Source organism: Protopterus annectens, chromosome 13.part0 (assembly GCF_019279795.1).
Source record: "Protopterus annectens isolate FY-2018-M chromosome 13.part0, PAN1.0, whole genome shotgun sequence".
In the NCBI taxonomy this organism is placed as follows: domain Eukaryota; kingdom Metazoa; phylum Chordata; order Ceratodontiformes; family Protopteridae; genus Protopterus; species Protopterus annectens.
Window position 1 is genome coordinate 1080288638 of NC_056747.1, and position 13411 is coordinate 1080302048.

A 13411-nucleotide genomic window follows, 5' to 3' on the forward strand; every position below is an offset into this window, starting at 1 on the left:
TTTGGAAATTAAAAGTGACTACCGCTGGCCCGAATGAGCGCGCTGGATTCATACCACAGCCAGTATACCTAATCTGGAAAACAAATTGCAATGTATTATTACAATTTTCCCACACCTGAACAATAAAACTGTTGTAAGCATAAGTCATAATTAGAAAAGTGGAAGAATTAATATTATACAGATATTTTATTAAATAATGGTTCTAGTTCGATGCTCAATAAATCTTTTCCATTGTCATTCAAAACAAAGTTGTCAAGATAATCTTACATAAAATATACTGTTCTTATATATTTCAGAGTTGTTTATTATAGTACGTTTTGTCATATATCATATGATAGAGTTTACTTATTACTTTAAATTTTATGGTGATTAATACTTTAAGGATTATCTTAGGGCAAAATAGTCCATATCATGGTCATGGGGATAAGGGTAAGCACCTCCGTTAATAATCCTGTGGCATCCAGAACAGCATAACTGTTGCTACAGGTTACTTCACTCTACTTCTGATTTGCAACCTGCCATTGATGTAGTATCAGCTGGACAATAGTACCAGTGGCATTCAAGGTACAATTCTGCAATTACGCAGCTGAAGTCCAGCTGGATAGCATTAAAAAAATGCAAGAGTGGGTCGGGAGGCTAGCTGGATAGCATTAAAAAAATGCAAGAGTGGGTCAGGATCTGAACATACCAGCAGCAGAAGGCAGTAAGAAACTTTACATACAGTAATACACTTGAATACGAAAATGTTCTGGCAGAAAGGTCATGTGGATGTAAAAGTGATCCTGCTGGAAAAACACCTAATGAAACCACAATAAAACCAGTGAAGTTAAGACACCACTTTTGGTAGGTAAGCAGACCAATAGCTTTTCTCTATGTGCTAAGGCAGAGGTGATAGGGAAAATAGTTCATTCAGTATAAAGAACGGTTAAAGCAGCTATGAAGAACTGTGATTTCAAGGTTATAGTTGAAAAGAAAAAAGGACAAATTCTGTATAACAACAGGTTATAGCTCACCCTGGAGACACAAGCACCAAAGAATGTATCAACAATTAACTGTGATCAAAGTTAACTTCAGACTGAAATGATAGAGACATAAAGAGAGGAGGGAGGAAGAGTGACAGAAACAGAGATATAGAAAGAGACAGAGAGAGATGGAAGAGCAAAAACAAAAAGAAGTGCAGGGAAAAATGGAAGTTTCTTGGTGCTTCTTCAAGTTAGTAGCTTCTTTCTTTGATTCCATAAGTCTAGGAATTCTAATAAATATAGCAAGTAAATTTAAGTATAAAAATTGAAGGTGTCATTTACCACCTGTTGATAGAACAAACTTTTATCTAAGAATGAACAATCTGTGATGATTGGTCAAGAGTTGGAACTGGGTGGCTATGTTGCTTTATGATCAGAAAAAATGGGATGTAATAAAGTTGCTATAATTAAGTGTCTCAGAGGTGACTATCATACCTCTCAACTGTCCGGATTTTCCCAGAATGTTCAGATTTATGCCTCATATTTTTCGTCTCTTCCTCATAAAACTTGTATTTTTCTGGCAAATCAATGAACATTAAAGTCACTAAACAATGATATACATTCAAGTTTCAGACTTCATATACATCAGAAAAAAGCATGCTAACAAATATTGTTTTATTGTAGCAACTTTCAAGATTTATAAGAGCAATATTTAAAATCTACTTCTAATTCTGGGCATTTGCCTCACCCATTATTTTAAGCTTTGTTCAGATTTCTTGTCCTAAAATGTTGAGGGGTATGGTGACTATCAAATTGTAAATGATAACAATGAACTTTGAAACTCAGCAGGCATGTTTATAACCTACTTAAATCATTTCAAAATAGTTAAAACAGAGGATGCAGGGTTTTTCCATGACTAACAAATGGCAGTGTGTCCTTTTAAATGTTAAATATGTAAGTTACAGAAAAGGGCAGCAGAGCCAACAAAACAAATTGAGCAGACAGAACAAAATTAGAATGTAAGACAAGGTATTGCGGTGATGTCTGAGATTATATAGAAGATTTGAAAATGAAAAATAATCAGGCAGTGAAGAATACAATGGTGAACATGACAGGCCTCTGAAAAGATTCTCTTCGGATCATAACAGTAAAGCTTTCCCCCATCCTGGAGTCAGACATTGCATACGGAAAGCCAAAACCTACACTGTTTGAGGTTTTTATGGAATATGAGAAAGAATATAGTCTTTGACATTTATAGCATCCTGGATAGACATGGTCAGCAGGTGGGGGACAAGGGGATGTCAAGCATGACTACTTAAAAATGATTCAGAAACATTGCCATTGATTTGTGGAAACCATAAAATACTGTAAACTACAGTGATTAAAGCATAAATTGACATTTCTGCTATATTAGAATTATTTCAGATGAATGGTGTGTTGATTTTTGGAAAGCATGGTGAAGAGACAGTAAAGATAATGCAATGCACTAAGATTAGCAAAGTTACAAGTTTTGGTGAGAAGATGTGGGAATGATTAGGCTGAGGAATATGCACACTACTGGAAAAGTAGAGGATAAATGGGAAGAGAATGTAGATACAGTGAGGAAAGGATGAATACTTGTCTGTGCAGTCCCTGGAATAAGATTGCTTGAAATAGTTCCACTACAATATTTATACACACAATAAGATGTGTTCAGGTTTGCTAGAATATTCACCCAATGGAAATGTCTGATAAAAGATTCAGTGGGGGATAATAGGGATATCACATACAGCAGCCTTATATATATATTCAACATCAGTTCTTCAGTGAAATGTTGCAGTATGTATTATTTTTGGGATTTTTTTCAGACTGCAGAAGTGAAAACTACTGGACTGTAGACATTTTACAGTGTAGCCCATTTCCCTGAGGCCATACCTTGCACACATGTTACCATCAAGGCCCTACCTGCTTCACAAAGACTAAGGTTCTTCCACAGGAAGGACTTCCAGTCTCTGAATTGCTAGGTAGTGTGTAAAACCCAGACCATTGTGTACAGTTTCCCACAAAAGCAGTTACCGTGACTCACATGTATGGCACATGTCTGACATATACAAATGGCTTATGGGTGGACTGGTATCCCCACAAGGTTTTCTAGCCTGTGGTGCACATATAGGTAGGTCACATAAGACAATATACACAACTGTCATACAAACAAGGAACAGGCCTCATGTAATGGTGCAATTGTTATGTGCCTCAGATGATGCCATATATACTGTGGAGCTCTGGATGGTGACCACTATCCACAATCCTGTAGACCATGGCAGCAAAATCTGCAAGGTGTATACCATACTGTGTCATATGGCAATGCAGAAACAGCTGGTGCAGAAGGGAAACATCCCAGGGGACTCACTATATAGTTATGACTAGCAGCAGATTAGCAAGTTTTAGAGTCTGGGGGTGAACAGACACCACTGATTACAAGAGTAAAGCAGAGGCAGGTGCAATATATTGCAGCTCTGACAATGACATGGCATTTGGTCCATAAGTATGGGCCATGACAAACATAACACAGAATAAAATGATGCATGTAGTATCACAGTAAGGATATGCATGGCAGCATGTGGAGTGGCAATTCTGTGCATTAGACATTACCCTAACCACAGAATTGAACTGAATGGGAAGCTCATCATTAGCTGGACTATAATAACAGCAAGGCCATGAAAGGAGAATATGCTAGCCACTTACTCTGGTAGGTGTTCATGGGTAGTCAGGAATTGCAACCATTGGCAATGTTTGCTGTGGTGGTCTTATAACTTGATCCAGCCTATGTCATGAAAAGAATTGGATCAAATGTATGTATTCTGATGGGTTGCCCCACACTGAGATTCTGCTAAGCATTGTCATGCATGACCTGGATTATGACCATGACCAGGTGTGGCGCTACATGTAGCCAAGGGGATACTGATGGAGTTGAACTATGGGAGTACTCACAAGCAGTCTGGGAAGGCATCTCACATGTTGAGCCCAAGGAACCTTACCACTTATGATTGTAAGGCCAACACTGGTCAGGGCTGGGAGAATGCCTAGATATTGCTACAGAGATGCCATCTCAGCAATGGCCTGCATAGTCTCAGTAGGGTTAACATATGCCTAGCAACTAAGCATCTGGACCTTTCACAGCAAATCCTACAATGACTTGCAGAGGTAGACCAGAAGGCAATTATCATGTGCCTTATCAAAGCACCCATGGTGGCAAAATTTGCCTGCACTGCCCTAAGCAGCCTTACCTGCTCCATATCCCTATACTCTGCATCACTTTGCAGATGTTGAAAATTGTCATGTAAGCCTCAAAGCACACTCAACATCTCCATGATATGTTCACAGTAACTGTCTGTGTCTGGTTCACTGACCTGCAGATCTTCTGATTTATGATGAGTGTAACCCTCATATGAATAACAGACCTGCAGTCATGGTGATACCACGACCCCCCCCCCATAACTCTCCCTTATGGTGGGCATGTGCTTATCAGAGGCAGTGCAAATTTCAGATGCAGTGTGAGCTGGGGACTTGTGGTGAACATGGGAGGGTTTCACAATTACAGGATGTTTACCATGCAGCAGTGAGGATGTGCGGTCAGTCAGTAACTCAACAGGGACCTCTAATGAGAAGGATATAGGTGTGCCTCATATAGCAGTGTTGCAGACAGTGTCACTGAGTCATTAGACAGTGACATATGCAGGCTACCATTATCATCAACCACAGCTGATTTGATGATATCAGACTTGAGTTGTCCTGTTGTGCTGCTCCCGCTCTCCACGAGTAGAACATGTAACAGTATTAACTTATGATATATTTGGCAGCATTTCCATATAGGCCTACAGTCCTTACCCCAACCCCAGAGGAATTCATAGAAGTTGATGGTGAGATATCAATAAATCATAGATAGACATACATACCAAGATATGCAGATTGTTGTAGGTGCAGTCTATAAGTACCTGAATGGATAGATATGCAGACAGTCCTTAGTGAAGTAGTCCCATTCCACGTGTAGTACATTGTGCCACATAGATGTGTGCTGGTCATTACTAGGCTGGTGCATCCCTCACTGACACTCTGACATCCAAGACACTCACAGATGTTAGGATCCAATGCACTCCAAAGATGGACACCAAGAATTCTTCAACTTCTGTCAATCACTTCTGTTTTGATGGCTCACCCATACCTTGTCCTTTGCACAGAGAATCATATAAGTTATGCTTCAACACACCTTTTGCAGAGATTTATTTTGGCTGATCACAGCATTCACATGTACTTCATTTTCTGCTATATCTGGTCATGTTGCAACTTGTCTGCAATGCCTTTGTCCCGGAAGGTTGTGCTTGATGTGTGGAGGGCCTGAAATAATACATCTATCTCCTAGGATGTTAACCTTTTCAGCAAGCCCTGTACACCTGTGCATTACACACGTCAGTCATTGTGTGTGCATGTCATGCTGTGGATGTCATCTACCTATGGCCACTGTCCCTCTTCTCCTTATTATGCAGACAGTTGACAGTCTCTTATAGTTCTCTATATGTCCATTCATATTATTTACACACTACAGAAAGTGATTTGGCTTCTCCATGCCCATTCCTGTATGTAGGTACTGGCCCCAAGCAGTGCTATCACACTTCCTTTACAAAGCACTACCATGCCTCACCTTATGTATGCATGTCACCATGTCCCTTATGGCAGATAATGCACCACTCTTAGACATGGCAGGGTAATAGAACTGTGCTGTATTCCCACTCACACATACCCTATAGCAATGTTACTGACTTCCAACATAGGTGTTGATGATAGTGGGGGTACATAACCAGGCAGATTATCTTCCTTCACTCTTTGTATCTCAAAATACACACAATTGCTGTGTAAAAGTCCTATATTGTACTTTTTTTGTCTGTAAGTATTCTTGTGTAACATGGTGCCCATACTTTATATTGTGATACTAAGGATCTCTTAGTGAGGTACTTCTGCTAATGAGATCATTTAACACCACTGTCTCTAAATCGCTGCTGAAATGCAATGTACTGTTCACACTGGCTGGAAGTAGTCATGCTCAGAAAATAGATAAAGATATGACCACTATGCATGTGCTAACAGCCTGTGTAGATCTGTAGTGCTAGATTCTTTAGGGGTCCATTGCAGTGTCAGCATTAGGACAATAACCTTTACTATTACCTCTAACTTTCTTCAGCAGTGTGCAGCAGAGGTTAAGGAAAATGAGTCAGACATGTACTGCAAGCATTTTTTTTCTTTTTGTATTATATAACTTTGTGTACATATGTATTGATGTATTCATGCTTTGTTTTACAGCAGTGGAGAAGTGAGAACTCAATGTAGCAATATATCACAGAACATGGAACAGACTCTCCCAGCATCGAGTTGCATATAGCATGTGTGCCAAGTCCACTGTAAAACTGCACTTGTATGTGTTGACTATATAAGTGCACTCATGTTCTAATGTACTATTTTTTCTCATTCTTCTGGAGGTCCAAATGTGGTAGAGCTGGTGGATCACCAGTGGTCACCAGATCTGCCTCTCAACAGAGGACTAGAAGGCACTCTGCTGAAAGTGACCTGAAGGGATCACTGGTGTCTCCTTGGCTACTTTTCAAGATGGGGGTGTAGGTTTCTCTTCTGATAGTGATCTGGTTAGGTCTTCCATTGTTTTGTGCCATCAGCTGCACATATTTTCTACTTAGATGCACCTTCAACCAGATACCCAACTTGGCATAGCTGTTGAGTCATGTGAGTATTAGTTTTGACCATCATTACGCTTGGGCTACAGCCAGTGCATGACATCATTCATGGAGGTGATGGATGGCAGGGTGTTTTGCCCTGTGGGTTGACCTTATGCACCACCATGGTCCTTGTCATATGCCCATCTAGGTGTTCCTCTTTCTTATGTGTCTTTCCATATAAGTTATTTGCGGTTGAACCCTCCTGAACACCAGCTGTCTACTCTCTGTCTGTGTCCACCCATTGTCATCTAAACCTTTTGCATATAAACCAGCCCTGGTTGTTATATTTGTATTTTATGTTTGTTTGCCTGCCCTTTCTACCTTCCTCTGTACCTCTACCCCATCAACAGCCACTCCTTATCTTCTGCACCTATAACATTTTGTTATATATTGCAAAAGGGGATTTCTCCCACAAAAACCCTCCTTCATCTATAGTACATCATAATTACTCTTACGTGTTTTCCTCCCTTTGTTATTTCTCCTTTCCTACTTTCCTAGCTTCCTTATTTCCTCCTCATTTGTATGATAATTGGGAGACACTTTATTGCGCTGACTCTCAATGGGTTATCTGGATGATGACAGCAGGGGATATGTGCCACCTCTTTGCATGTGTGAGCAACAATGAACTCTGTTAGCCTACCTTTGTAGTGACACCTATTGTAACATTCGTGTGCCCTTCTGTAGTGTGACTTATGCAATGGACCCAACAAGTAGTATTTAATGCTGAAAACTCTGTTAACCAAGAGAACTTATCTAGCAATGAGCATGAGGAAGGGGTAAAATACACTAATGATTTCAATCAAAATACCTGCAATGATAATGTCCCTTTAGGGGTTCCTCTCAGTAGATCGGAGAGGATAAAAAATCAGTGGCAACAGAATTTCAACAACAATTGGACATACCACAGAAGTACCTGGAATGGTCACAATCAAGGGACTGGCTTTCAGGGCAGGGGGAGATCAGTGGGAGATTGAACTGAATTATGATATTCCTGACAATGATATTTCTGAAATGGATGGACATTTGACTATAGTCCAAAATGAGCATTGTGATTTAAAAATATACAGTTTAAGTTGTCATGAAGTAACCAATGAATGGGCAAATTTATTTCAAAAGGGGCTTAATTTTGTACCAACTAGAAAAGCCCAATTAGATAAGACTTTATTAGACCTTAAGTTATATATCAGGAAGTTGAATTTGAGCCTAGTAATGAATAGGGAACAATCCCCTGAAATTACCAATGTATGCAAGAAACTAAGTATGCATAATCCCCGTCTGCTCCCGGTCCTTCAAGTGTTTCATTCTATATATTACAATGATATCAGAAATTTACTAGGAAGGACTAATGTTACATATAATAACCAAAATTTAAATGAGAGTGAACAGAGACTTTTGAACAATATTTTCAATTATAGGTCAATTCGGGTCTTGAAACCCAATAAAGGAGGGGGGTTGGCAGTAATGGATCAGCAGATGTACATTGATAAGATTCTTGTGTTTCTTTTTGGTGAGGAGTACGAGGAAGTGTCTTTGAATGAACTTAACATTGCATATGGAAATATAGACATAGCTTTGAATGATCTACTTTTCAAGCATGAGATCACTAGTACTGAGTTCCACTTCCTATTACAGACTAACCCTAGAATTCTCACGATTTTTGGAATTCCCAAGATTTACAAAAGCATCACAAATCCACCCCTCAGATCTATAGTGGATGTGAAGGCATCCAAAACTTTGACCATGACTAAATATTTAGACAGTCACTTAAAAACAACCCTTCAAAAATTTGAACATATCATAAAGGATTCTTGGGATTGTTTATGCAAAATTAAAAAAGAATTATATAGCGACACTTTTATTTTAGCGACAATAAATGTCAAAGACTTGTTTAATGTCATACCACTTGAGGAGGGTATTGACATGTTTTATGACTTCCTGTGGACACACTAATTTTACCCACTCAAGGATCTTGACTTTTAGAACACTGATTGAATTGATTTTGGACAACAACTATATTATTTTCGATAACCAACTGTTTAGGCAAACCTCAGGTGTTGAGATGGGTGCAGCTTGAGCGCCCATATTTGCCAGTATTGTCCTAACATAGTGGGAGTTAACAACTGTTTTCATATCTTCAGGGTTCAGGCTTTGTAAATTTTATGGTAGATACCTGGATGATATCTTGATATTTTGGAGAGGTAGTGAAGAAGAGTTGGGGGAATTTTTTCAGTTCTTTAACACTAGCACCCCATTTCTTCATTTTACCATGGAAGTTAACTATGATACTATTAGTTACTTGGACATTTCGATCAATAAAAATAGGGAACTTCAAAACTTCATGTCTAACGTGTATAGAAAACTAACATATTCCATTTCCTTCCTGCACTATGACAGTGGGCACCCATTGTAGCAAAAAAGGTCCCTAGTCAAAGGCTAAAGAGTACAGTTGGCATGAATGGTGAGTGATTTAGAGACATTCTATAAAGAAATTGAGGTCCTACAAGGGATGATATTGGGAAGAGGTTACCCGATTGGGTTTGTCGAACACATCTTATCAGAGGTCAAGGAAAAAAGGAAAATTGGTCATTTATACCCTTTATTGGGGAGGGGAACACATGATGAGAATCCCCATGTAGAAATCCCCACTGCACAGCATTTGGAAGCCACCAGTGACACTACATTTAAGAATGCTATGATTTTGACATACAACCCACAGTTTTATGAGATCAAGGACATCCTGAGGAAAAACTGGTGTATTTTTAGAAATAATGAAGAAATTTGTAGAAAGTTAGGAGACAAACTTGTTGTGGTGTACAAAAAGGACTCAAGTTTTAAAACATATGTTAGAACAGAACAAGGAGGTAAAACAACATTACAAGACTGGACAGATGAAGAAATGTGGGCATTGTACACAATGCCAGTACATGTCAGAAGGTAACAACATCAGTACTCCAAAATATGAAACTGTTAGGTTGAGTCAGAAATGGAACTGTAGCAGTAAAAATGTTGTATGTGTCGCAAAGTGTCAGGAATGCGAAAGTTATTAAACAGGGAAGACCTAGAATGCCTTTAGGCAGTGTATTTACCAGCATGTATATGACATAAACAAGGGCAATTTGAACAACTCCCTGGCTAAACACCTAAATCAATATCCCCAACATAGACTTATGTTTATGGCTATAGAGCAACAAGAATACAATAGTGGGGGGAGGGGGGGCATTGAGTTGATTTCAGAACATAAAGAGCTTATATGGCAATTGAGGGTCAATGCCACCAGCCCACCAGGTTTGAATGATGCAGTTTCCCTCACTAGTTATCTAAAATTGAAGGCTGAATATCATTTATAAGTATGCTCAACACTAGAGGGAACTTTGGACGCCAATATTTGTATTACAATTGAATTTTATTTACTAGTATTTCATTTGTTTCTATTTACTTAGACAGGCAGTGCAATATTATGACTTATTGTGTTTTTATAATCAGAAAGTACAGAGTCCCTGTATTTGGGTCTGTTTTCTTCATTATAAAACTACGAGTTATGGAACTTCATTGTTAATAAGTAAAAATTATACGTTTCTAAAAAATGTAATTTGGTATATGTATAATGCATTTGTATCTGCATTTAGGTATGTTGTGAGCTTTTATGTAGGTTTTAATAGGTTGTTGCTTTTGTAGGGTATCAAGTGTGTGTTTAATGGGCGACTGAATGTCACTTTAAATCTAGATTTTAGCATGTGTTTAGATTAAATTGAACAAGTCACATGATCCAGCCTGGTTATATAAATGGTGATTTGATTAAAGATGTCATTCTGAAGAAGCTGAGTGTAAAACTGACGAAAGCGCTAAATAAATTGTTTGTAGTTCCAGTTGCTGACTTGTCGTGCATTATCCTTTTTTGTCTTTCCATATAAGTTATTCATGGTTGAACCCTCCTGAATACCAACTGTCCACCCTCTGTATGTCTCCATCCATTTTCATCCAAACCTTTTGCATATAAACCAGTCCTGGTTGTTATATTTGTATTTTATGTTTGTTTGCCTGCCCTTTCTACCTTCCTCTGTACCTCTACCCCATCAACATCCACTCCTTAGCTTCTGCACCTATAACATTTTGTTATATATTGCAAAAGGGGTTTTCTCCCCCAAAAAGCCCTCCTTCATCTATAGTACATCATAATTACTCGTGTGTGTTTTCCTCCCTTTGTTATTTCTCCTTTCCTGCTTTCCTATCTTCCTTATTTCCTCCTCATTTGTATGATACTCAGGAGACACTTTATTGTGCTGACTCTCAATGGGCTATCTGGATGATGACAGCAGAGGATATGTGCCACCTCTTTACATGTGTGAGCAAGCATGAACTCTGTTAGCCTACCTTTGTAGTGACACCTATCGTAACATTCATGTGCCCTTCTGTAGTGTGATTTATGCACCGGACCTAACAAGTAGTAATCTCTCTCTAATCTGTCACCAACTAGAAACTCTGTAATTGTGCCATACAGTAGTTGAGTAAAGCATAGTACTGGAGTAAATATTAAGTTACATGAGTGCCATGATAATAGTTAAGATGGATGAAAGTGCATTACTTTGTATATATGCATTAGCACAGCTGTATAAAAGGACCGCAGAAAGCCTTTAAGAGCATAAAGACATCATTATAAATTTATACTGTTTACACTTATGTACAACATATTCACTTTAATGCACTGAGCATCTGCATTGTCCTTGTTCAGACAGACAGGCACAACATGAATTTAAAGGACTATAGGTAAGACGTATTGTGTATTTCACGATAAGTATATGGTTTCACATTGCTGGAATGTGAACTGACAAAATTTCTACTCTGATTATGCTGCTAGATTAATATTGATAATAAAAGAGCTTATGATACGCAAAGATGCACAGTTTCTCTGGAAGATTATATCCAAAAGGTTGCTTCAGTTTTACAGCTGTGTTATCAAAGACATAGGCAGTTTGTGTGTGTGTGTGTGTGTGTGTGTGTGTGTGTGTGTGTGTGTGTGTGTGTGTGTGTGTGTGTGTGTGTGTGTGTGTGTGTGTGTGTGTGTGTGTGTGTGTGTGTGTGTGTGTGTGTGTGTGTGTGTTTCTGTTGGGTGTGTGTGCTCTGGATATTTCTTTCATCCATTTTTCTAAGCCCATACTCACTGAGCACCAGACTCCCTGTCACTACCTGATCTACCCATTTTTTTAACTCATCCTCCAGGAAATAATTAGGGGTACGTCAAGAGTTTGTAAGTGAGGCAGCTGTTATCCTGAAGGTTGGAGATTTTGGTTTCTAAAACCTTTCCTGATGATCTGAATTGCTTGCTGCTGTGGTATGACCTCCAGTGCATATTTAGTGCTCTGTAAGAACTTACAAATCTGGATACCATATGAGGTACTTGGTAGGCAGATCACATGCTGCCAGCCCACTTGCTAGTTACTGCTCCATCTGACCACTGATGGGTATCATAACTGCCGAGGAAATGAGCAACCTGTCTCCCCTCTCGATGGGTCACTCCTATATTACTCATCTGATTTCTTCAGAATTTGTGTATCTAACTGGTGTGGGGCCATCTGGTCTGTAGTTAGGCCTTTATCCATTTACACTATAGATCCAGCTTCAGCCAATGAATGCAATGTTATGAGAGTTTAGCAAAGACTTTGACTGTCTCTTATGAAGCAGAGTACTGCTGAAATATCTCTCGACTGTCTATAGTTTTGCAGAATGTCTATATTTTTGCCTTATGTTTTTGGTCTGCTCTTCATAAAATGCGTGGTTTTCTTGTAAATAATTGAATATTGAAGTCACTAATAAGACATTCATTTGAATTTTAGCCTTTATATTCTTCAGAAAATCCATGCTAACACATCACCTTTTATTCTAGTAACATTCTAAGTTTATAAGAGCAATATTTACAGTTCCCCTCTTTTTGGGCCTTTACTCCCATTATATTTGGCTTGGTCCAGATTTCTTGTGCTAAGAGGTTGAGAGGTATGACTAATGAAGCTAAGCAGGGTAAGAGTGGTACCTGGGAGGATGAGAAGAAGATAAACTGACTCGCAGGGAAGATGCAGAGAGTGGTGGTTAAAGGAGAACTGTCAGGGGAAAGAAGTGCAAGTAAGAGGGTAAAAGGGGTCAGGACTGGGACTTGAATTAATTAATGCATCAGCTGTAAATAATACAAATATACAGGGCATTATCATGGGAGTCTGCAGTCTAAAGATAGATATTAAAAGTAGAGGGGAATAGGTTGGAAAATTGCACCTTTGCTTAATGCCTAAAAAATCACATCAAGAAGATTCATTTAGCGACTACTGCTAAATAATGTTATAGTGGTATATGTGAACTAGATGGAGTAAGAATTGAGGAGTTATTATTTATTACAGGCAAAATGAACTATCACAAAAAGTGATGATCAGTGGTTAGAGTGCTAGACCATATCATAAGGAAAGTCATTTTAAGAGAAAAGAAGGTGAACCTCCTACTCTAATGGTAGTAATCACATGTTGAATACTACATGCAGCTCAGGATGTTACTAGGTTTGTGCAAAGCAACATGAATTGGATGATGTAAGCAATGCAGACATCGAGTATCTAAGAAACTCTAAAAAGACTGGATATGCAACTCAATTCCATAGAAGCAAAGGACAGAGTCAGGACTATGATGCAGATGATCTAGGATTGTCCCAGC

General features: G+C 38.8%; 1 protein-coding gene across 1 annotated transcript in view; it reads right to left on the reverse strand.

Moving 5' to 3' along the window:
* LOC122788024 (aquaporin-5-like) overlaps window positions 1-13411 on the reverse strand; it is a 199380-nt gene that overhangs the window by 23372 nt on the left and 162597 nt on the right. Inside the window, exon 4 of the mRNA XM_044054946.1 lies at window positions 1-73. This exon is cut by the window's left edge and continues 8 nt beyond it. Within this exon, the coding sequence (XP_043910881.1) occupies window positions 1-73 (73 nt within the window). The remainder of the gene's footprint in view (window positions 74-13411) is intronic.